The 25804-nt window shown below is 35.6% G+C and overlaps 1 protein-coding gene across 6 annotated transcripts in view; it reads right to left on the bottom strand.

Annotated features, from left to right (window-relative positions):
* RAPGEF2 (Rap guanine nucleotide exchange factor 2) overlaps positions 1-25804 on the bottom strand; it is a 276574-nt gene that overhangs the window by 131165 nt on the left and 119605 nt on the right. For all 6 annotated transcript variants that reach the window (XM_058276560.2, XM_058276808.2, XM_058276656.2 and 3 more), the window contains exon 4: positions 19444-19527. In XM_058276560.2, coding sequence (XP_058132543.1) covers positions 19444-19527 — 84 coding nt within the window. The remainder of the gene's footprint in view (positions 1-19443; positions 19528-25804) is intronic.

Genomic DNA, 25804 nt, shown 5'->3' on the forward strand with positions numbered 1-25804 from the left:
ATGATATTATCTTATCTGTAACAAATGTTCCACCACAGTGTGGTATATTGATAGAGGGGTGTTGTTTGGGAATTCTGCACGTGTACATGATTGTTTTATAAGTTTACAATTTCCATCACAAAAATATATTTAAAAAATAATAATAGGATGGGTTGGGGAAAAAATACACCAAATGTAAGTAAGGATAAGGATTATAATTAGTAGTAAGATTTTGGCAATATTCTTTCATAATTTGTAACAAACATCTCAAGACAATGCAACGTATTGGTGCAAGGTTGATGTCTGGGACTCCTGTATGATGTTACACATGTTTGCTTTGTACGTTCACAACTTTCACTATATACTTATTGTGTATGTATGTTCATTTATAAATGATATAAAGACAATAGGGTGGGGTGGGGGAAAATACTTTGGTTAGTCGTAATATTTTGACAATGCTCTTTAATCATTAGTTAAAAATGTTTAATAACAATACAAGTTATTGGTGGTAGGGTCAGGTATGAGAGTACTGTATGATGTTTGTTTTGTAAATTCGTAACTACTACTATACACTTACCATTTATGTATGTTTATGTATGAGTTATATACTTCAATAAATTAAAAGATTATTTTAAAAAATTAATGGACAAAGATCTTAAAAAAAAAAAAAAAACTAAAGAAGAAGAGACCCTGGTGCAAATGATGGCTGGCTTCAAACACTTAGGAGAAGGCAGACTGTCTCGTGGTAAATAGTGGGGACAACCAGACTCCTGTAAATAGGGTAACTCCAAAACAATCAACAAGCAAAAACCCAAGACAACACACAGGCCAAGAAAGAAAGGGAAAGCCCTGCATACTGCATTTGTCTTGAGCAGACCTTCCTGACAGGAGGGCTGTAGCTCAAAAAAACCTGTCTTATTACTAGCTGGCTACAAAATAAAAAACCGACTTCTCAGAGAATAAAACCCAGAGTTAATATTTTAAAATATTAAAACACACAGTGTACAACAGAAGAGTATAAGACAAAGAAGCAAGAAATGATGGCCTATCCAAAGGAAGAGGATGAAGAGCCAAAAAACACCAATTAAGAAGATGAGAATGTGGACATACCAAACAAAACCTTTAAAATTATCTTAAAAATGCTCAAGGAGATGAAGGAAAATACAGAGAAAAAACTAAAGGGTATCAATAGAACAATGAATGAGCAATATGAGGATCTTAGTAGAGAGACTAAAATTTTTTGGAACCAAACAAAACTACTGGAGTTGAAGATCACAATAATTGAAACAAAAAACGTCCAGGATTGCACCAGGATCGTTTCAAGAGCAGATTGGAGCTGGCAGAAAAAAGAATCTGTGAACTTAAAGACAATACATTTGAAACGAGCCAGGCTGAAGAGCAGAAAGAAAAAAGAAATGTTAAAAGCAGAAAGAGCCTAAGACAGCTCTAGGACACCATCAAGAACATCAATATAACATTTGGGAGGGAGGAAAACTCAAAGAAAAATTGACAGAGAACGTCTCAAACTTAACAAAAGCCATGAATAGAATACCAAGGACAGGATAAACTTAAGGAAAAGTACACCCTATCATACACTGAACATCTGATCATGCAAAGGACAAGGAGAGTTCTAAAAGCAACAAGAGAAAAACAAGTTAGGTATGCGGGAGTCCCAATCAGATTGAGTGAGAATTTCTCATCAGGAACCATGACGGCAAGAAGGTAGTGAGTGGAAATACTTAAAGGACTGAAAGAAAACACTGCCCAACAAGAAATTTTATATCCAGCAAGACTTTCTTCAAAAAAAGAAAGCGTGATTAAGACATTCACAGGTTAAAAAAAAAGATGAGGGAGTTCACCACTAGACATTTCCTACAAGCAATTCTAAAGGGAATTCTTCAGATGGAAGGGAAATGATGCTACACAGCAGTTCAAAGCAGCATAAAGAAAGAAAGACCCATGGTAAACGTAACTATACCTTGGAGTAATTAAAGGTTCATGTGTTAGGCGATGGTTTCTTAAACATTACAAAGCACAAGCAAAAAAAAGAAGAAAGAGATAAATGGGATCACATCTAAAATAAAAAAGCTTTGTGTCTCCAAGGACTTTATCATGAAAGTAAAACAATCTATACAATGGGAGAATACATTTAGAATAAAGGTTTAATATCCAGAATATATATAGAAATCCTTCAACTTAACAATAAGTGATCGACAACCCAATTTAAAAAGGGCAAAAGATTTAAATAGATACCTCTCCAAAGATGATAAACAAATGGCCAGAAAGCATATGAAAAGTTGCTCAACATCATTATCCATCAGGGAAATGCAAATCAAAACTACAATCAGATATCATTTCACATCCATTAGAATGACTGTTATTTTTTTAAAAAGGAAAATAACAAGTGTTATAGAGGATAGGGAAAAATAAGAACATTCATTCATTGCTGATGGCAATGTAAATGTATTTGGAATGATGGAAATATTTTGGTAATGTATGGTGGTGATGGTAGCATAACATTGTAAATGTAATTAACAACAATGAAATATATATATTTGAGTGTGATTAAAAGGGGAAATGTTAGACTGTATATAGTAACAGGGAAAAAAAAATCCATGTAACCTTGCTACACAATGAACCCTAAGTTAACCATGGGTTAGATATATAGTTAGTAATACAATTATAAAAATGTGCCATCATCAATTGTATGGTAAATGAGAATCCTGTATTTTATGCATGATTGTTCTATAAACCCACAGCTTCTCTAATTAAAAATAATACATATAAAAATAAACTGTATGTGAATATATCTCAATAAATCTGCCTAATAAATAAATAAATAAATGTTCAAGAATACCTACAAATAGCATCTGTGTACAGCAGGGCACACAAAGAGAGATTTGTTTGTCTGGTTTTTGTTTATTAGTAGTATTCAAACAATGAAAATGCTCTAATAATGATTGAAGTGATGAACGCACTGTTTGTTTTTTGTTTAGTAGTAGTATTCAAACAATGAAAATGCTCTAATAATGACTGAAGTGATGAATGCACTGTTTGTCTGGTTTTTGTTTATTAGTAGTATTCTAACAATGAAAATGCTCTAACAATGATTGAAGTGATGAGTGCACAATTATGTGATTATACCAAATACCAATGATTGTGCACTTTGGATGAACTGTTTTATTAATATATATCAAAAAATTGATTTGTTTAAAAAATAGCATTAAAAGAAAAAGATATTAGAAAAAAAAATGAAATAGGCACACAACTTCTCTGTTCTCTTCAAAACTCTTAAATACCCATAATGAACTCCCAAAGCCACCAACAAACTTATATTTGAATCCTACATATAAAAAAAGAGTGAAGTGCTTAGATTCTTTTAAAAGCCAACCACTCCATGTCTATTCCACCTATTCCTGAAAGTACCTCCTGTGGTTGATTGAACCATATCCTCCACAAGACATATTCAAGTTCCAACACTGATCCTGTGGATGTGAAACTCATTTGTAAATAGGAAGTTGATATCTAGATGAGGCCAAACTGAATCAAGGTGGGACTTAATCCAATATGACTGGAGTCTCATAAGGAGAGGAAATTGAGACAGAAAGACCAATGACTGAGCAGGAGTGGAAGCTACAGGATGAGACAGAGGAACACAGATCACCATGTGACAGAAGCCGAAATAGACTGCCAGCAAGCCACCAACAGAATGCTACAAAGTTCAGAGAAAATATAGCCTGTAAACACCTTAATTTTGGACTTTTAACCTTAACGCTGATAAACAATACATTTCTGTTGTTTAAGCTATTTGTCATAGCAACCCTGGCAGACTAAGACATCTCCCCTCTTTCCTTCATCATCTACATACTCCCTTTTACTGGATCATTTCCATCAACATACGAACAAGCTCCAGCATCTACTGATTTTAAACAAACAAATCCCTCTTGACTCCGTAACAACTTAGAACCACCAACCTGTTTCCCTGCTTGTCACTGCAAGGTTAACTTCTGGAAAAATTATCTAAACTCTTTTTCACCAATTCATCTCTTCCTATTGTCTTCAAATAGCTGTACTATTTCTTTGTCAAGTTCTGTCAGGGTCACATATTATCTCTTACTATTCAAAGGTCACATCTCTTTTCTCACCCTCCTGAATCTCCAGCAGCTCTGGACAACCTGGCCCTTCCTTCTCCTCAAAACACTTTTTATCTCTTGGTTTTGATGATACACAAGCAGGATCCCAGTCTGTTAAGTTTAGCACCATATCCTGGGCAAGCACTAGAGGACATCAATGTTTTCGTTTGGAATAAGGGGTAAGATGGTATAGGCATATAAACAAAGGGAGGTGAGCAGTTTAGGACAGAAACAGACTAAACTGAAGTATTCACTAATATAAATTAAGCACCAAGCTGGAAAGACATAATAATAACCAGGGATAATATTGGATTTTAGAAGTCGGTTCTGGTCGATTTGCTTATCACCTTTGATTTAACTCTTGGTAAAAACAGTTCTCCTAAGATATGAAGTTGTTGGAAAACCAGCCCTTATAATGATTAGGTTTTATAGACTAATATTTTAAAAGAACAATACAGAAGGATCATTTTGGCTTTTTTAAGGAAATAAATCATTATGTGGGAAGTGGACTTGGCTCAATGGATGCGGAGTCCATCTACCACATGGGAGGTCCAAGGTTCAAACCCAGGGTCTCCTTGACCCGTGCGGAGCTGGCCATGTGCGGAGCTGGCCCATGTGCAGTGCTGATGTGTGCAAGGAGTGCTGTGCCATACAGGGGTGTCCCCCGCGTAGGGGAGCCCCATGCACAAGGAGTGCATGCTGTAAGGAGAGCCACCCCATGTGAAAAAAGTGCAGCCTGCCCAGGAGCAGAGCTGCACACACAGAGAGCTGACACAGCAAGATGACACAGCAAAAAGAGACACAGATTCCCCGTGCCGCTGACAAGAATACAAGTGGACACAGAAGAACACACAGTGAATGGACACAGAGAGCAGATAACGGGGGGATGGGGGAGGGGAGAGAAATAAATTAAAAATGAATCTTTAAAAAAAGAAAATGATTATATGAAGAATGATTCATACTCCCTTCCTAATCCAATTCAACTTCCTCACTCCATAAAGACTACAAAGACTACAACCAGTCTGAATGTGATGTGATGTCTACCTTTCCTGTTCAAGTTTTGTTTGCTGTTTATTTATCTTTTCTACATACATATATGAAATTAGTATAAATATCAGTGACTCTTTTTTAAAATATACAAGTTGTACATACCTTTCTGCAGACTTCTTTATGCATTATTAGATTTTCTGAGAACTATTCTGTTGATACAAATAATCCTTCTTCAGTTATTTTAATTGCTAGATAATAGTCCATCAGATGACTGTTATATTTTATTTAAGCATTCTTCTACTGTTGTTATGACCAATTTTGTGCATATAGTATTATCCATAGGTAAAAGAATCTCTCCAAAACACACCTAAATGGGAAATTACTGAGTCATGTTATGCACATTTTCAATTTTACTAAAATCTGCCTAATTGCCTCACAAAGTAGCTGTACTAATGAACATGCCATTCCAACAGAGTATGAGAATTCCAGAGTTACCATGCCCTCTCCAACACTTGATATTGTGCAGTTCTTTAAAATTTTGCCAAGGTGACATGTAAAATACAATCCCCTGTTCATTTTATATTTCCTTGATTTCTGGTGAAGTTGAGTATACTTTCTTTTCACATTTTCATTTCCCATGTGTTTATTCTTCTGTGAATACCTTTTCATGTGGTCCTTTCTATTTGATTTATAAACATTTTCTTTATTTTTTGGATACCAATCTGTTACCCATCATTACAAATGCCTTCCTCTAATCATTTAACTTCACATTTGATATTGTTACCCCACTGAAGTTTTTAACTTATATTCAATCTTATCTGTCAGGCTTGCCTTCAAAGATAATGGAATCCTTCTCCACCAAAATAGCTAATGAATTGGCAAGAACTGTCTGAATCTACTATTTTGAAATTCTGGAGTCTAAAGGAACACTGTGCAGCATCCAAAGAAAAGCTGGAGGAAGAAGCTGGTAAATTGTAGTAAATACCAGTGGATTTCACCTTCCCTGCAGCCTCTGACTGACATCTTCCATCCTGAGCACTGGGATTACAACCTGGGCTCCTGGTACAGTGTGCTGGTGCCAGAGTGAGATATAAATGCCTAGTACTCCAAATTCCAAGTGGGGGAGAGGAGATCCCATCTCTAATGCCTGCTTTTGATTAGCTACTTTAGATCACTGGAAGACAGATCTGAGGGTGATCATTGTTCCAAGCCCCTCTCAGGCAAAAGCAACAGAGGAATCTTAAAGACAGTACCTTTCCTCAAAACTACAGAAAAAAGTTAAAGGACTTCAGTACTGGGCAAGAAGAGAATCAAGAAAACACAGCTTCAAGAAACAGAAGAGAAGCTTCTGGCACACTTACTGTTCCCTCCCCAATGAGATCTGCAGTGAGTCTGCCTTCCAACTGTGGATCCTGAGCCTTGTTCCAGAGGGAGTAGTCTAACATCTATACACACACTAATGGCAGTGCTAACCTATCAGTGGAAGTCAGAACTACAGAACCAGGAAACTTCTCTTAGGCTCACCCTCCTAGAATTTATCCTGAAGGCAGAGAAGCAGCTTGAAGACAGAAAAGTAGTACAAGAAATAGTTATGTCAAAGCAGCCTGGAGCAAAGAACTACAATAGAGAACCCATAAGGACGTAAAAGGCTATTCAAAGAGACTCCGAATTCAAACTCCCACAAACAGGTGAATTCGTAAGGCCACACTAGCAAGCATAAGCCCAGGAAAATTAGCAGGAGACTCCAATAATTCAGAGAAAACCTTGTACTTCACATTTGCCCTGGGATGATATTCTTGATAGGAATGCTTAGCTCTGAAGGAGACTACCAGCCAAGGCAGAAACAAACTGCAAAGGCAGTAAAAGGTGCTCTTTGCTTTGGTTTGTTTGGGTTAGCTCCTGGCACTAAAGAAAATCTCTGTCATATCATCGGCTGGATAAAAAACTTAGCCTAGGGACTAAATCCCAGAGTTAACACATAAAAATATTAAAATACAGTATGCAACAAAGAATTAGAAGACGTACAAGAAATGACTGCCCATCCAAAGGAACAAGACAAAAATCCAGAAATGATTAACATAAAGGTCCAGATTTTGGACATACTAGATAAGAAGTTTAAAAAATAATACTCAATATGTTCAAGGAAATAAAGGAAAATATGGAAAAAGAACTATCAGATATGAGGAAAACAATGAATGAACATGGAAATCTCTTTGGGATTTTAAATAGGAACCAAATAGAATACAGGACTTGACTACAATAACTGAAATGAAAAATGCTCAAGAGGATTTCAAGAGCAGTTTGGAGTGGCAGAAGAGTCAGTGAACCCAAAGGTCCAACAATGGAAATGATTCAGGCTGAAGAGAAGAAAGAAAGAAGAATAAAAAAGAGTGAACAGTGCCTAAGAGACGTAGGGGACACGATCAAGCCTGCCAATATAAGCATTATGGGAGTCCCAGAAGGAGAAAAAGAAAAAGCTAGCAGAGAGGATTTCAGAGAAATAATGGGAAAAAAACTTCCCAAATTTAACATCAATATGCACATTCAAGAAGCTCATTCAACCCCAAACAGGATAAATTCAAAGGAAGTCACACACAGACATGCTGCAGTTAAACTGTTCAATGGCAAATACAAAGAGAGAAGTATTAAAGTTGCAAGGGAAAAGCAACAAGTTATGTGCAAGGGAATCTCAATAAGATTAAGTACCAATTTCTCATCAGAAACCAGAGGCAAAAAAACAGTGGGTTGAAAAAAAACAATCACCAACCAATAATTTTATATCCAGTGAGAGTTTTTTACAAAAATGAAGGAGAGGTTAAGACATCACCAGATATAGAAAAGCTGAGAGAATTCATCACCACTACATTTGCCCCACAAGCAATGCTAAAGGGTATTCTTCTGAATGAAAGGCTAAAAGGAAGAGACACTAGACAGTGGATCAAAGTGGCATAAAGAAATTAAGGACTTCTGGTAAAGGTAAACATATGGATAAATATAAATGCCAGTATCACTGCATTGCACTTTTTTGTTAAGTAATACCACTTCCAGGTGCTAAAATGCAAATGAATAAAAAACAATGATAAATCTATGGATTTGGACATATAATGTATAAAGGAAAGATGGGGGGGTGAAGGAGTGTAAGAACATGGTAATTGTATGCCATTGAAGTTAAGTTGGTATCAAATCTGTACATGATTGGTATAGGTTTTGAATGTTAAAGTTTAACCCCAAGGTAACCACAGAGCAAATATATACAAAATATATTCAGTAAGAAATGAGAAGGGACTCCAAAGGGTATAATTTTAAAAAATCAAATAAATATGAAAGTAGGAATGAATGGAAGAATAGAAAGACAAAACAATATAAGACTTACAGAGCTAAAACAGCAAAAGAAAATACTGCATTTTTAATAGTTACTTTAAACATAAGTGGGTTAAACTCTTCAGTCAAAAGGCAGAGATAGCCAGATAAGGTTTAAAAACAGGGAAAAGAAGCATAACTCAACTTCATGCTGTTTACAAGAGACTCACCTTTAATTCAAAGACATAAGTAGGCTGAAAGTGAAGGGACAGAAAAAGTGTATATACTGTTCCAGTAGTAATCGCAAGAGACCCAGGGTAGCTATATTAGCATCAGATAAAATAGACTTTAAGTCAAAAAACTGTTACAAGGGACTTAGAAGGTAACTATATAAAGACAAAGGAGTCAATTCAATAAGAAAACATAATTATAAATATATAATGCACCTAACAGCAGAGCCCCAAAACATAAGAAATAAATGTTGACAGATTTGAAAGGCAATTCTATATTATGAGGAGACTTCAATATACCACTTTCAATAACAGAGCATCTAGACAGAAGATCGATATGAAAAGAGAAGATTTGAATGATATTTCTAAGCCAATTAGACCTAACAGACATGATATGGAATACTTCACCTAACAGGAGCCAAATATACATTCTTCTCTGGTGCACAAAGATCACTTGCCAGATGAACCATATTAAGTCATGAAACAAGTCTTAATAAATTCAAAAATACTAAAACCATACAATGTATTTTCTCCAACTACAATGGAATGAATATAAAAGAGGCAGAAATGGAAAATTCATAAATATAGGACAATCAACCAAAGGGTCAATGAAGAAATCGCAAGGGAAGATAAAGATATCACAAGAAAAGAAAATTATAGGCCACTATCTTATTAATATAGATGCAAAACTCCTTAACAAAATACTAGCAAACCAATTCCAACAGGACATTTAAAGAATTATACACCATGATCAAGTGGTATTTATCTCAAGTCAGTAAAGTGTTTCAACGTAAGAAAATCAATTACTGTAATATATTACAAAAAGAGAGAAAAATGGGGGGAAAAAAACACAACAAAAAACAAGATCATCTCAATGGAAGCAGAAAAGACATTTGATAAAATCCAGCACCCCTTTTTGGTAAAAACTTTGAATACTAGTAATAGAAGAAAATTTCAACATGATAAAGGACATATATTAAAAACCCACTGCCAACATCATACTCAATGATTAAATATGAAAACCTGTCCCTCTAAGATCAGGAACAAAAAAAGATTGCTGTCACCACTTATTCAACATTGTACTGAAAAGGTCTATCCAGCGTAAATAAGCAAGAAAAATAAATAAAGGTATCTAAATTGGAAAGGAAGAAGTGAACTTTCCCTATTTCCAGATGACATGATCCTGTATACAAAAAATCCTGGAAAATCCACAACAATGCTACTAGAGTTAAAAAAAAAAAAAAAACTAATTCAGTAACATGGTACGGTATAAGATCAACACACAAAAAATCAGTAATGAACAATATGACGAGGAACTTAGAAAAAAAATACAATGCACAATAGCAACTAATAAAATCAAATATCTAGGAATAAATCTAACCACAGATATAAGGGACTTATACACAGAAAACTATAAAACAATGCTAAAATAAATCAAAGAAAAATAAATGGAAGGAAATTCTGTTCTATGTTCATTAATTGTTAGACTAAATATTGTTAATATATCAACTCTACCCAAAGTGATTTATAGATTCAACTCTATCCCAGTAGAAATTCCAATAGCCTTCTTGCACAACTGGCAACGCCAATTATCGAATTGATATAGAAAGTAGCTAAAAGCCATCTTGAAAAAGAAGAACCAAGGTGGAGGACTCACACTTTCCAATTTCAAAACTTATAACAACACCACAGTAGTAATCAAAACAGCACGTTACTGGTACAAAGACAGAAATATAGACTAATGGAAATGAATTGAGACTTCAGAAATAATCCCTCATATCTATAGACTATAGTCAAATGATTTTTGACATGGTTGCCAAATAGATTCAATTCGGTAAAAACAGTTCCTTCAACAAATGGTGCTGGGAAAACTGGCTGTGCATATGCAAAGAAAGTGAACCCTCTATATCACACCAAATATAAAAATCAATTCAGAATGATTCATAATCATAACTAGAAAACTCCTAGAAGAAAACATAGAGAAGCATCCTCAGGGCCTTCTTAGACTTTATTCCCGAAACACTTTTGAAAATAAACATAAATGAGACCTCATCAAAATTAAAAATGTTTTTTGCATCAAAGGACTTCATCCTTAAAACAAAAAGACAATCTACAAAATGCTAGAAAATATCTGGAAACCACATATCCTATAAGGGTTTAACATTCACAATACATAAAGAAGCTGTACAACTCAACAACAAAAATACAAAACAACCCAATTAAAAAATAGACAAAAGATTTGAATAGCCATCTCTCTAAACAAGATATACAAATGGCCAAAAAGCACATAAAAAGATGTACAATATCATTAACTATCAGGGTAATGCAAACCAAACCATAATGAGATGCCACTTCACAACCTATAGAATGGGTACTCCTAAAACAGAAAACTATGAGTAGTGGAAACAATGTAGAGAAATAGGGACACGTATTCACTGTTGGTTGGAATACAGTATGGTGCAGCCACTATGGCAGTTCCTCAGAAAGTTAAGTATTGACACCCAGGAAATTCCACCTCTAGTTATATATGCAAAACAATTAAAAGCAGGGACTCAAACAATTGTCAGAAGATGGAAACAACCCAAGTGTCCATCAACCAAGAATGGATAAACAAAATGTGGTATATAGATATTGTTCAGCTGTATAAAGTAATGAAATTTTGACATGTATGACTACCTAAATGAACTTTTTTTTCCTCTATTTTTTTAAGTGTTATATTAAAAAAATATAAGAGGTCCCCATAAACCCCCCACTCCCCTCACCCCATTCCTCTCACATCAACAACCTCTTTCTTCATCATGGGACATTCATTGGATTTGGTAAATACATTTTGGAGTGCTGCTGCACCACATGGATAACGGTTTACATTGTAGTTTACACTCTTCCCCCAGTGCACCCAGTGGGCCATGGCAGGACATACAATGTCCAGCATCTGTCCCTGCAGTACTACCCAGGACAACTCCAAGTCCTGAAAATGCCCCCACATCACATCTCTTCTTCCCACTCCCTACCCTCAACAGCTACCGTGGCCACTTTCTCCACATCAATGCTACAATTTTTTTCCATTACTAATCACAATAGTTCCATAGTAGAATATCAGTAACTCCATTCTAATCCATACACTTCCTCCATCCTGTGGGCCCTGGTATGGTTATGTCCACTCCACATGTTGAGTGAATTAAATCAGACATAAAAGGACAAGTGTTTTATGATCTCACTGATATGAGATCATTAGAATAAATAAATTCATAGAGATAAAAACTATAAGATAGGGGAAGCAGATCTGGCTCAACTGATAGTGCGTCCGCCTACCACATGGGAGGTCTAGGGTTCAAGTCCAGGGCCTCCTAACCCGTGTGATGAGCTGGCCCACATGCAGTGCTGATGCGCGCAAGGAGTGCCGTGCCACGCAGGGGTGTCCCCCGTGGAGGGGAGCCCCACATGCAAGGAGTGCGCCCTGTAAGGAGAGTCACCCCATGCAAAAAAAGTGCAGCCTGCCCAGGAATGGTGCCACACACGTGGAGAGCTGATGCAGCAAGATGACACAGCAAAACGAGACACAGATTTTCACTGCTGCTGACAAGAACAAAAGCAGACACAGAAGAACACACAGCAAATGGACACAGAGAGGAGATAATTGGGGGGGGGAACGGGGGGGATAAAATAAATATATAAGTAAATAAAAACTATAAGATAGGCTACCAGGGACTGGGCAGGGGTACAGAATGGGGAGTTAATGCTTAAATAGTACAGAGTTTATATTTGGAGTGATGGAAAAGTTTTGGCTGTGATGGTAGCACAGCATTATGAACATAATTAACAGCACCGAATTATGTATTTGAATGTTGCTAAAAATGGGGAAATTTTAGGTTGTGTATTTGTTACTAGAATAAAAATTTTAAAAAAAGAAAGAAAACCATAGGACCATATAACATGAACCATGAACCCTAATATAAATGATTGACTCTAGTTAATAGTGCAATTACAATAATATTCTTTCTCAATTATAACAAAAGTACCACACACTAATGCAAGGAGTTAATAATAGCAGGAAGGGAGATACATGGGTACTCTGTATTTTCTGCACAATCTTTCCACACCTACAAATTCTCTTTAAAAAAATTCTCTCTTGATTACTATCTGTTTAATAATTATTTAACTTATGAAGTGAAATGCTTTAGAAAACTCAATAAAGGTTTATCAGTTTTTAAAAACTGCTGTTAGATCAAACGTGGAAAAAATATCTGTAAAAAACGAGGGAAAAAAATTAAGTCCTAGAGAACTGATCAATACACATACACAATTATATATTTATTCACATATGTGTATATTTTAATTAAATTATACATTCAATTATACATATATATATGCTTAAATCCATGATTCCCAGCCTACCAAATGTTTTCATTAGTGCAACAATTACAGTTAACAAGATAAATAAAAATGACATCAGCATTACATGTCATCAGGTAGTATAAGACACAGCCTGAGATAAAAGCAGTTTATATACAACTTATTACCCTTGCTAACTCTGCCATCATTCACTAACTGTAGGTCATTACATACATAAATTAAACAAAGTCTCATGATTGTAAACTATCTCCCAATTTCTCATTTAAAGTAAGAAACAACTTCTAAAAATGTTGTCTTTAGGGAAAACTTCTGAAAAGCTATGTTATCACCTCATTGAAACCTGTTATAAATTAGTGACATCTTCCCATGTCAGGAAGAAAGGTACAAATGACCAACATGTTATTTTTAACACTCAGTGAGGACAATTTTAAGATAATGGCTAACCCCTTGTACCCATAATGAAGTATAGATTTTGTTTTTTAAAATATTCCCATTCATTCTTCAATACCACTCTCTCTTTAATGCTTAATTTGTGCTCTCATTGTTCTGATTTTACCAATACCTAAAGGCAAATCTTTAATGTACAACTTCCAGAATCCACTCCTAATTCTACTTCATATCTTTTGGATATGTTTAATGTCCAAAAACATTATCCCTGCCATAACATAATTCACCAGTAAGTTTTGCTTAAAAATTCAATGCTCCATCTCCAATGAGGCATGACATGACTTACGATAAATTTATAGTTTTTCCATATGATTGTCTAATACACAGTTCTATACATAGAAATATGGAATATTCAAATAAGGCTTCAGTTCCTACCACTTAAATACAGAATTACCATTCAATTGTTTCACCTTCTTTCATCACTAAAAATCTAGCAAGCTCTCAGAGCAATCAATTAACTTATCACATAGCATTGGCAAGCAGAAAGTAGGCCTGCAATTTTTAAACTCAAGTAGCTCATTGTTTGTCATGTGAATCATAATGAGGATAGTATTTCAGCCTCTCGGAACTGATTAGTTAAATGTCTTGTTTCCCCACTTATCCTCATTATAGATGCCAGCTCTAATTTAAAATGTGATTATTAAGGGTTATAGCACAATTTTAATTTTAAAATTATGGATATATTTGCTATCAATGAAGGAGAAGCACTAATTGTAAATGGACATAGTTAACATAATGCAAATAAATTATGTGCAAGTTCTCACCAGTTCCTGCCAATGTTACCTGAGACCTAATTTACCAAGTCCAGGCCTTTCCAACTAAGTTATGCAGCTCTATAAACTAGACCTCTCCTTAACACCACGACCAACAATGTTTTGCAACTATTTCATGCCCCAAATTGCATGTCTGTTCTAGCTAAACCATCCCATTTTTATGCCATCACTCAGGTTACTGGTTATGTTTGGATTGCCTCTTACCCCCCCACCCTCATCCCCTACCAACACATCTCATGCCCCTTGCTATTCCTGGATTTCCTTCCCTAACTCTTCCCAAGTATCTAAATCACAAATTCAAGTCAAAATTCACTTCCTTTAAGAGCTACCCTTGATTACCTCCCACATACATTAAAATATCCCTGTCTTTGAAGAGATTTTTGCATTCTGTACGCTCTTTACTACAGCAAATTTATACTATGCTACCTGTTTATTGAGGCCTAGGCAATTTTTTCCTATTTATATATGATTGCCTTATCTCCCCAACAAGATACCAAGTCACACATTAGCAGGGAGTAGACTAGACTGTCTTGATTGCTTTGTTTAGTCCATTACAAAGAGACCATAAAGTTGAACTCAATACAAATGTCAATTGATTTTGAAGTAAAATGGAAATATGCCTCAAAATTTGAACTCTACCAAACCTATTTTAGAATGAGACAGAATAACCCATAAATATGGAAAAGGCAAATGTATTAATCTTCAATTCTGACGGCACTTCAATGTTCAGCAGTTCCCACCGACAGTGCTTTGACTACTTTGCTGATCTGCTACCCAACATAACCTGACAATTAGAACCTAACTTCCACTCGTTTTTTTCTTTCTTTTTCTACTGGTAATTTTTAATCACCATATAGATTTAGACTTCTTAACAAAATTCCCAAGAAAATAAAATTAAAATAAATGCTAAGCAAAAAAGACTTAAGCCCATTTATTTACTTCTAGTGATAACTAACATAAAAAATGAGGGGCCTTCTCTGTTTTTCACAGTGAAATAGAACCTTTACTCTGTACTAACAGAACACATAGTTTAAGAAAACCATTCAGGGAAGCGGATGTGGCTCAAGTGATAGAGTGTCCGCCTACCATATGGAGGGTCCATGGTTTGATCCCAAGGGCCTCCTGACCCATGTGGTGAGCTGACCCATGCGCATTGCTGCCACGCACAAGGAGTGCCGCACCACACAGGGGTGCCCCACGCGCAAGGAGTGCACCCCGCAAGGAGAGCTGCCCCACACAAAAAAAGCATAGCCCTCCCAGAAGTAGCACCGCACACATGGAGAGCTGACACAGCAAGAAGACGCAACAAAAAGAGACACAGATTCCTGATGCAGCCTGACATGAATGCAAGCGGACACAGAAGAACACACAGCAAATGGACAGAGAGAGCAGACAATGGTGGGGGGGGGCGGGGAATAAATAAAAATAATAAATCTTTAAAAAAGAAAACCATTCAGAAAATTATTTAAATGTTTTAGTTATCGGTACATTGCTGTCCTTTTAAGTGACATGGGAATAAATCTGAATAGCTATTTTTCCCCAATCCCTCTGTTTGATGTGGATATAAAACAGCATCTCTTAGAGTTGTACAGAATACAACTACAAAATTTAGCAGCCACAACAGTTTGTTCATAAGGTTGGAAAACCACATGCAGTTTGCACTGTTCATGTATGTGGCAATCGTTCCCCTTGACCCCACACACTACCTTCCTAAATTACCTTTGCTCACCATTTTTTTGAGCATATAAAAAACTGAATCCACTTTAATTAAGACTTAATAAAGAAAAACATAGCTACAAACTGTACCTTGCTTCAAGAACTATACAAATTGTATCCCAGATAAGTTAGCACTAACTTAGGGCAGAATTGTAAGTACCACAAAGTACATGAAATTACGTCATTTATGTAAATACCCATACTTCAAATCTTGATAAATGTCTAAGAGATTTACAATAAACTAATTACATTTATATCTCTGAAATAGTTTGAATTGGGAAAGAATGCACAAGTTGCCACTGAGAGTCATGTAGGAATTCACAGGCTTCATAAATGATACAAATCATATCAAGGAACAAGATTTATGGTTGAACAACCAAAAGAAATGGCATATGAACAAAACAAACTTCATCTGCCTGAAAAGAAAAAGAAATAATTTTAAAAGCATAAAATGCTTACCTAAATATCAACTGAGGAAGTCAATAAAGCTAATGAAATCTGGAAGCCAAATAACACAGACTCTTTGCAATGTATATCACCCTTCTCCGTTAATGGAATCAGTAGCCAAAGCAATTTTATGAGAATTAGTTAAAAATACTAAAGTGCTGTTCAAGATATTTTGATTCAAAACTAACCGGTTCAGGGTAAATTACCTAATAAAAATTAGAGTTGAAATACTCAACTCTTATGTTGACTGTTTGAATGTACGTTACTCTATGTAGTGATAACCAACATACAAATAGATACTGATAACCAATTTCTAGGTTAACATGATAAAAACATGTTAAGTGTGGAAAATCACCTGTGAACTAGTTGTTTAATAAACCTAAACTGTTGTTACTCCCTAAACCATATTACTCTTTAATTAAACTCAGTATCTTCTGGAGAGAGAAATAAGTATGAATCGCTAATGTCAGCATTTAGCGTAGGACCAGGAGGGACCGTTTCTTATTAAAACAATCACAGTACTATTCCCAAGGCAACATCCCCAAAGAAAACAAACAACTTGGATAGAGCAAATGTCACCAGGTGCAACATGAAGGAATAAGCTATAGATAGCACTAGCTCGTCATTCAGTCTGAAACACCATTCCTACCCTCTTCCCATTAAAGAACTGACTTGCAAGCATTTGACTTCGAGCCAAAAAAAAGAACATGTGTCATGTTTTAAAATAATTAAATGTAGAGTTCAATGTGTTCATGAAATATTTGTGAACTGCAAGTCCTCTTTCTTCTAGAAGGGCAGTTTTCTGAACATTAGGTTCCCTTTCCAGAGTTAGAACTAGCTGTTAATCAACTAGTTGATAGCAATCAAGATGGACCACCACAGCCTCCTTAACTGTTCTAAGACCTCAGGATAAAGATTTAGTTTGTACAACTTTATCCTGAGTATCAAGATGATGATGAAGCCACTGACTAGAGTCTTCTTTAAAATGTGTGAATTTCATCACATTCACTGTAGCACTGAAGCACAAAAGCATAAAAAACTATTAATTAAATTGTGGAATGTTCCAATAACTGAGCATTAACAGGCATTAAAGTTTATAAAGAATGAACCTTTATAAAAGCGCTTTTAATATTATGAGGTGATATGTATACACACACTATATTTGGAAGAAGCAAAATACTAAATTGCATATAAAGTCTGCCCTTAAGTAGTAGAATACATATACAGGTAAAGAAGACTAGAAGGAAAAAAAATACTCACAGATTAAAGAATTAATTCAAATGAGAAAATTTTGATGCTTTTCCTTCCTTCTTCTTTATATTTGAAAATTTATGTATTACTTTTTATAGTCAAATAAAAATATGCCCATGCTTAAATACTATTTGCTTATACCTTCTTCCAAATTCAGCAAGAGAGTTAGACAGAGCCTCCCAAAAGGGGTCAAACAGTAAACTCTGTGTTTCCTCTGGAAAACAGAATTTCTGGAATTATAGGAGCTTGTTGACAGGGTCAGTCCAGATTTCTTAAGCAGAATTCTAGAAGGTACATCTACCCACTACCATCCTGCCAGAGTTTCCTAGTTCATAAAATGAACATAATAACTACTTAATTCAAAGGATTGTTATGAAATTAAATGATACCATATACATCTAGCATTTAGAGTGGTGCCTGGCAAAATGGAAAGCACTTATAAAAGGCACAGCTATCTTACTATCACCATTTTATTACTACTAATTCTACTGCTACAGTAACTATCAGGACTTCTACTGCTTCTATTGCTACTGCTACTGCTACCAACAATACATTACAACTACTATGACTATTGCTACTAAGAACAATAACAAACAAGCAAAAGAGTTTCCCTCCCTCCTGAGGCCATCTTCCAATGAGAATAAGAGGCCAGCCAATCTGATCTCTGAGAAGAAAGGCAAAGAGGCAAGGGAATTGTGCCAGAGATTATTTTTAATTAGATGCAATGTGCCTCTAATACTTTTCATTACCACATTAGCAGCCAAAGGCTGATCTCTTTCTTTCTCTACAGAGTAAAATTACCTCTCCCTGTCTCACTGACTCTGTTTATAAAAATTTGCTCACATCTTAAAAACAGATTCTGAACATGTTTCTGACCCATTAGGAAATCAGTTGTCAGGAATACTCAAATATTTTTATGACAGTGTTATGATGCAGGAGAGTCAATTCACTTTAATAAATTAAGTCAATTAAAATATTATTTAGTGAAATGAAATAAAATATTAAGTCAGTTCAAAATATTTGGGAAAAATAAAAATATTTCATTGTGCAAAGTATACAATTATGGGGGAAAATAACTAGTGAAAATGTCAGCAGCTGGTTCTTTGGGGAACCTGAACACAGATAGTAATGTGAGCCCTAGCCCTCTGATGGCAGCTGACTGGAACTCAGACATACATCTGCCCCAGGCTGTACCAATCAGATTACATATCTTGAGGAATCTCATGGAAAAGACACAGGCATTACAGTCAAATGGTTTAAACATTAGGGATGTAAGATCATCAATCAACAGCCAGCCACATACAAGTCAAAGTCATAGGGAGAAAGTAAGAACCTTAGAGACTGGGAAGCCAATTCAGAGAAATGCAAAAAAAGTGAAAGACCATATGGTCCTGAGAGGCAGAAGAGTGAACGACAGTTCCTGGCTTTCCATTTCTAGTCCCATGTGGTACTGCTTTCTTTGCCTCTCCTTAGATGCTTAGGAGATTGCTTGTTAGACTCTTCAGCTCCTCTGCTTTTACAAAAGCCATCTTAAGGCAGATTCTATTCCCTAGGAACAAACATGCCCTAAATACAGCTACAATGTTCATGTAACAAATGTACACGTCACCAGCATGCTTTCCCTTCTTAGCCCTTTGTTACACAGATTGGAAGTACTTCCAACATAAAATAGTCATTTCTTTAAAAAAATTCATTTATCAATACTCCCAGAGTATGGTCTTGCTTTGTGAAACAGGAAGAGAAAATAATTATGCAAAATAGCTCAATTCTGCAAAAGAATATAAAGCTTCACAGATAATCTACTATAGGATGTCTATACGATACCTGCTTCTTGGAAGAAACATGGATTCCTTAATGAACACGGAACCAGAGAGAAGAATATACCAGCAGGTCCCAATATCATCAGGACTGAAAAGAAAAGATAGTATAAGTAGATGATTATAACAACAAAACAATTAAAACAATCGTAACACAAAGGTAGCATACATGCTACTTTCAGAATCATGAAAAAAAAATTAAAACTAAAACACCTACATAAAAAATACCATTATTCAACTATCAGAATCATTTTTAAATTACTTTTATTATTCAAATGAGCTAAAGACTTTTATTAGTATATTTAAGTTCTTTAAGCATTCCTTAGACCTATAGCATCTACCATTCCAAGTTAATTTTTTAGACAGGAAATATTTTCAGTTGTTTCATAAATTAAAAATATATAAAAAGGTAAACAGAGCAAAGCATTCCTTCCAACCCTTTCTCCTGTCTACCAAGTTCTCACATTTCCTCACCACATTTTCCATGTCTCCTTTCAGAATTTCTTTATGAATATATATACAATAAACTATTATTTCCCCCACCATCTTAAAAAAAAAAAACTAAAACAAAGAACAGAAAAGATTGCACTCTCTACACACAGTTCTTTCCTTTGAGGTAACTCTTAGATCTCTCTTCAGTGAATGCTAGAGAGTATCTTTGTGTGCATTTTTACAGCTGCACATCATCCCATCCCATTGTATGCACGTGCCATACTTAAGCAACCCCTACTTAGGGTCATTTAGGTTGTTTTTAATTGAATAAAATTATTTTTTAAAGACAAACCTACAATGAATAATTTTGTATATACAGACATAACCAAAGGATAAAGTCCCAGAAATTATACTATGAGTCAAAATTACACTACAATTTTGACAGATATTGTCAAATTGCCCTCCACCAGTGATCAGTAATATATACACCTACATATTACTTTTTGCTTCCCCAAAAGCTCACTAATATAATTTTGTATATATTTATTTAAAAATTTTTTAACAATTTTATGTTGCTGACTCTTCTTAGGATACTTCAGGAAACTAAAAAAAAAAATCTCTCCTTAAAGAGTTTATATTCTGGCAGGGTAATACAGTTAATTAACAATAAAAACAACAAATTAGTAAATTACACAGATCATAAGGTACCGCGCAAAAAAAAAAAATAGTACAGAGTAAGGAAAATTAGGGGAAAGGGGAGATGACTACAATATTAAATGGATGGTCAGAGCAAGCCTCATTGGGAAGAGGACAGATGAGCAAAGACATGAACAAGACGGAAGAGATGGCCATATGGATCCCTAAGGGACCAGCATCCAAGGTAAAGGGCAGGGAGGATCAGGGCTGAAAGTTCAAAGGCTCCAAGACAGACACTGCCTAGCAAGGAGGCCAGTGTGGTTCAAGCAGTTTTGGTGAAGGGCGAGCAGCAGGGAAGCATCCAACAAGGCACTGTGTTACAGAGGCTTTTCACCAAACTTGGATTTTTGCCAGTCTGCTTGGTGAAAATGGTATCTTATTTACTTTTCTCAATTCTTATTAATACTATAAGACTACCCTTTCTTATGTTCATAAGTCATTTCTACTCCTTTCTCAGTGAAACCAGTTCATAACTTTTACTCCATTTTTTATGTTGTGGGACTTTTCCTATCTAGGAGAGCATTATGAAAAAGGGAGATTAGCTTCTGTTTATTGTGCTTTTCATTTATTCATAAAATACATTTATTTTATACAGTAATTTTATCAAATTTATTAACTGGAATACAGATGTGTCTACTATTAAAAAAAAAAAAGCTAAAATAGAAATGATTTACACAAGAAGAAAGTTCATTTCTCTCACAAACATAAGTTTGTGCACTAGTATTCCAATGCTGATATGGTGGCTCCATGGTATTTAGAACCTAGATACTTTCTATTTCGTGGCTCAGCCATTCTCAACCCCTAGCCTCCATGGAATATTCTAAGGTGACAGCTTCAAATCTCACCAACACATCCGTATTCTAGCCATTGGCAGGGCTAGCAGGGAAATACAGAGCACGGGACACCAAGTCAAATGTGGGGCCATATGGCACCCCCTAAATTCAGAAGAGTGTTCAGCAATCTCTACTAAGTCAATGTTTTTGTAAATCAATTCACACCAAATGTTTTCAAATGACACTAAATCCTATTAACAATTCTGAATAAATTGTTCAATAACATCCATCACTATCACCTAATTGTTCTCACTGGGCTATTTGCTTCCAAAGTGACCCATTCTTAACCAATTTCATGATTACTTAGTGCCCAACAGCAAAGTCTCAAGAAAATAAAGGAAAAACATTGCCAAAGAGAATTTAGTTACAACTAAGAACCATAAAAGTAGAAACTATTTCTTCAACAAAAATGCAAGGTACATCAAAAATTATTTTATACCCTAGCAAAGCTTTACCTAGCTTTTTGTAACCAACAAAGAGTTGCCTAGTTTGGGGAGAAAACTCACTTGTCTTTCTCAACATAAGGTGACAGCATTATTTTTAAAATTTGGTTTTCATCAAGTAAAAAATTTTATGTTCTGTCAAATTCAAGACTAGTTTTAAAAAATTAAAGTAGCAAACATATAATACCCAGAGTTAAAAATGCTTTTTGACCTGAAGAAATAGGGGAAATGGAAAGGACAAATGAGTTTATAGGCTATGAGTCTCCAAAAAGAGCTGGGAGGTTATCAGAAGGGCTGCCCTTATGCACACCTGAGCAAAGTCCCAGAGACAGATAAGTAGATACAACCCCAGGTATTGGTTCTCCTGAGGGCTACAGAGACCCACAGGTTCTATGGTCATGGCAGATGGAGTTCAGTGCCATTTCAGTTGGCCCTACTTTGGAGTTTGTGTTTCTGTGCAATGGAGCTGACTTAGATGTGATCTTTGTCCACAAGCCTATCCTGTTACTGTTATTGGAACTGTAGTTGGTGCTGGGGTTTAATATATACCCAGGGGACCTGAATCTCCGGACTGACCATGTGATAGCCAAGCCCTGAGCCTCAACAGACTTGCAACTCCTACCCTCTGGTTTATTGGACTTACCCCACTCATCTAACATGGAGGTGAAGAAGGTCAACCACCACACCAGGAAGCCAAGACTGCCTGCAACTGAAAGCAGGAGAGTTGCATCCAGCATCCATGTGGAATCTAAGCCCCCTCTTGATATGGATGTGGAGTGGACACAGCCATTCCAGGGTCCACGGGATGGAGGAATGGAGTGGACTCACTGATATTCTATTCACGAACTATTGTGATTAGTAATCGAAGAAAATGTGGCATTGGTGTGGAGAAAGTGGCCATGGTGGCTCCTGGGGGTAGGGAGTGGGAGGAAGAAATGAAATATGGAGGCGTTTTTGCGACTTGTGGAGTTGTCCTGGGTGGTGCTGCGGGGACAGTTACCAGACATTGTATGTCCTCCCATGGCCCACTGGGTGGAATGTGGTAGAGTGTGGGCTATGATGTGGACCACTGACCATGAGGTGCACCAGTGCTCAGAGATGTATTCACCAAATGCAATGAATGTCTCATGATGATGGAGGAGATTGTTGTTATGGGGGCAGGAGTGGGGTGAGGGGGGTGGGGGGTATGTGGGGACCTCATTTTTTGAATGTAATATTAAAAAAATAAAGATAAAAAAAAAGAATGGACTAAGAAAAATATGAAATTTAAAAATAAAAAAATTAAAGTAGCAAGTGATAAAATATTGAAATAGGTGAAAACTGAATTATTTTGTAAACTTTAAAATCTGCTATTACAGTGTTCCCTTATCACCAAAAGGTTGATCAAGGGAAATTAAGTGGAAAAATAGCAGATTAGGGTAGATCACCACTTATTGGTGTGGACTTGGACAAGTTACTTTAGCTGCTACAAAGAGTAAGTGAACAATATTCATTAAATGCAGATAATAATTCTATGATAACTAATAGTTTTTGCCATATTAAAAAAGCACAATGAATGTCAACCATGGCCTAAATTAACTGTGACATGGAGAATATAAGAAACATTAACAGGCTTTTCAGTTACTTTGTATCTGTCCATTCTGAGGGCAAAATTAGTACAGATAAAATAAGCCCAAGGTTTGCAGACTCAGCTTTTTTAGCACTGATCATAAAATATACAGGAAGTGAACTGCAACCTATGTCAATAAAATACTGTGACAGCAAATATTCTGGGACCCTGAATATTGATCAACCTATAATTAGGATTAACTCTTAATACTGGGAAAGTCATGGGAGGAAGTAACAAAAAGAAAATGGTCCTCTCAATCTCTCCCGTTTATTATAATCTTGTTTATCTGATAAATGGGCTATTTCCCTATCTGCTTAAACGAATATAAAAATTAGCCTGCAAAAGCTATATCAGCTTGAGTAGACATCTGTAGAAAATAATCTTTCAATCAATAAAGATTTGTTGAATTTAGTGAGTATTTACTACATGCTAAACCAAATATAATCCTAATTCCCTTATTACTGAATTGTCTTTTTTAAGGATTCAAGTTTTATGTAAGTAAGCTAGTTAGAATTTAGAATAGAAAACCAGTGACTCTCATTTTAAAGATGTCCTGGCAATAACTGAAAACTAGAAAAATCTTCCTTTACTTTCACTTCACCCATCCTCCACAGAATTTGTTTTGTTACTACTCTAAAAATTACTTGTTGTGACATTACACCATGAAATACGATTTATTTAGTTTTAAGGATCCAGAAAATTCTCCTTACTTTATTAGTACTATACTAACTGCACTCATTTCTTTTTCCACTTACAGTTGTGACTTAGGCAGGCAGTGTTTAACGTGGGAAACAACCTCCTTCCCTTCAACTCTGTAAATATCCCTTCTCACACAGCAGCTGTTACCCTAGGGGTTATACAACATTCTCATATGTCAAAGTGTTTTTAAAAAAGAAAAGTTTGGAAAAAAGCTATAAAAATAGGAATTAGTGGTAGCAGCAGCAAACTCCTATACTTAAGGGTAGGCAAATGGAATCCGAGATTCCCCTTTTACAGACAAACTGGCAATGATGCTGGTTAACAGAGAACTAGCTGTGTTATTATCAATAATAATAATTTTGAAAAATCTAGGACTAATACTGAGATTTTATTCTCTCTCGTGTTCCTAAAGATGATTATCTGGGTTGCTCATTAAAAATGCAGGTCCCTACATTACTGTCTAGCTTCCTTTCAATTGAAATATTATATCCACAGACTACCCCTTTCAGCCACATCACATTTATAAATCAGCAATGTTATACGCACTACAATGTATTACCATCAACTTTATTCATTTCCATACATTTAATAAACCTTTTCTAAATTCTACATACATTAATCTACATCAGCTCCCATATTCAACCCACACTCAATTTTTCTAGTAACCTGGACTCTAGAGTTTAGCTCCATGAGCTTACTATCATTTTAGTTCATATTAGTAGACCATACAATTACTGTCTGACTTATTTCACTCAACATCATGTCCTCAAAGTTCATCCATGTTGTCATATGCGTCCCAATTTCATTTCCTCTTACAGCTGAATAGAATCCATCATATGTATATATCACATTTTGTTTCTATTCATCAGTTGATAGATACTTGGGTTGTTTCCATATTTTATCAATTGTGAATAACCCTGCTATGATCATCGGTGTGCAAATATCAGTCCACATTCTTGCTTTCAGGTCTTCTGAATAGATTCCTAGTAACAGGATTGATGGATCATATGGCAGTTCTATATTTAGTTTCTTGAGAAACCACCAAACTGTATTCCACAAAGGCTGCACCATTCTACATTCCCACCCACAGTGGAGGAGTGTTCCTATTTCCCCACATCCTCTCCAGGACTTAGTTTTCTGTTTTTGTAATAATGGCCATTCTATCAGATATGAAATGATATCTCAGTTTAGTTTTGATCTGCATTTCCTAATGATACTGAACATTTTTTCATGTGCTTTTGGCCATTTATATTTCTTCCTTGGAGCAATGTCTATTCAAGTCTTTAGTCCATTTGTTAATTGGGTTGCTTGTCTTTTTTATCATTGGGTTGTATGATCTCTTTATACACAACGGAAATCAAACCCTTATCAGATACGTGGTTTCCAAATATTTTCTCCCATTGAGTAAGCTGCATTTTCACTTTCTTAACAAAGCCCATTGAAGCACAAAAGTGCCTAAGTATAGTATAGTAATTTTGTTGGTGGATGAAGACTGTAGTAACAGTATGAGAATGTTCTTCCTTTACAAAGTGTTATATATGGTGATAGATGGGAAAATTATAACTAATGTAATTTATGGATTATAGTTAACCGTAATAATGTAATATTTTTGCTGCAATGACAAAGAGGTTTTATATCAATTCTAAGGGACAACAA

The sequence above is a fragment of the Dasypus novemcinctus genome, chromosome 1, assembly GCF_030445035.2.
Source record: "Dasypus novemcinctus isolate mDasNov1 chromosome 1, mDasNov1.1.hap2, whole genome shotgun sequence".
In the NCBI taxonomy this organism is placed as follows: domain Eukaryota; kingdom Metazoa; phylum Chordata; class Mammalia; order Cingulata; family Dasypodidae; genus Dasypus; species Dasypus novemcinctus.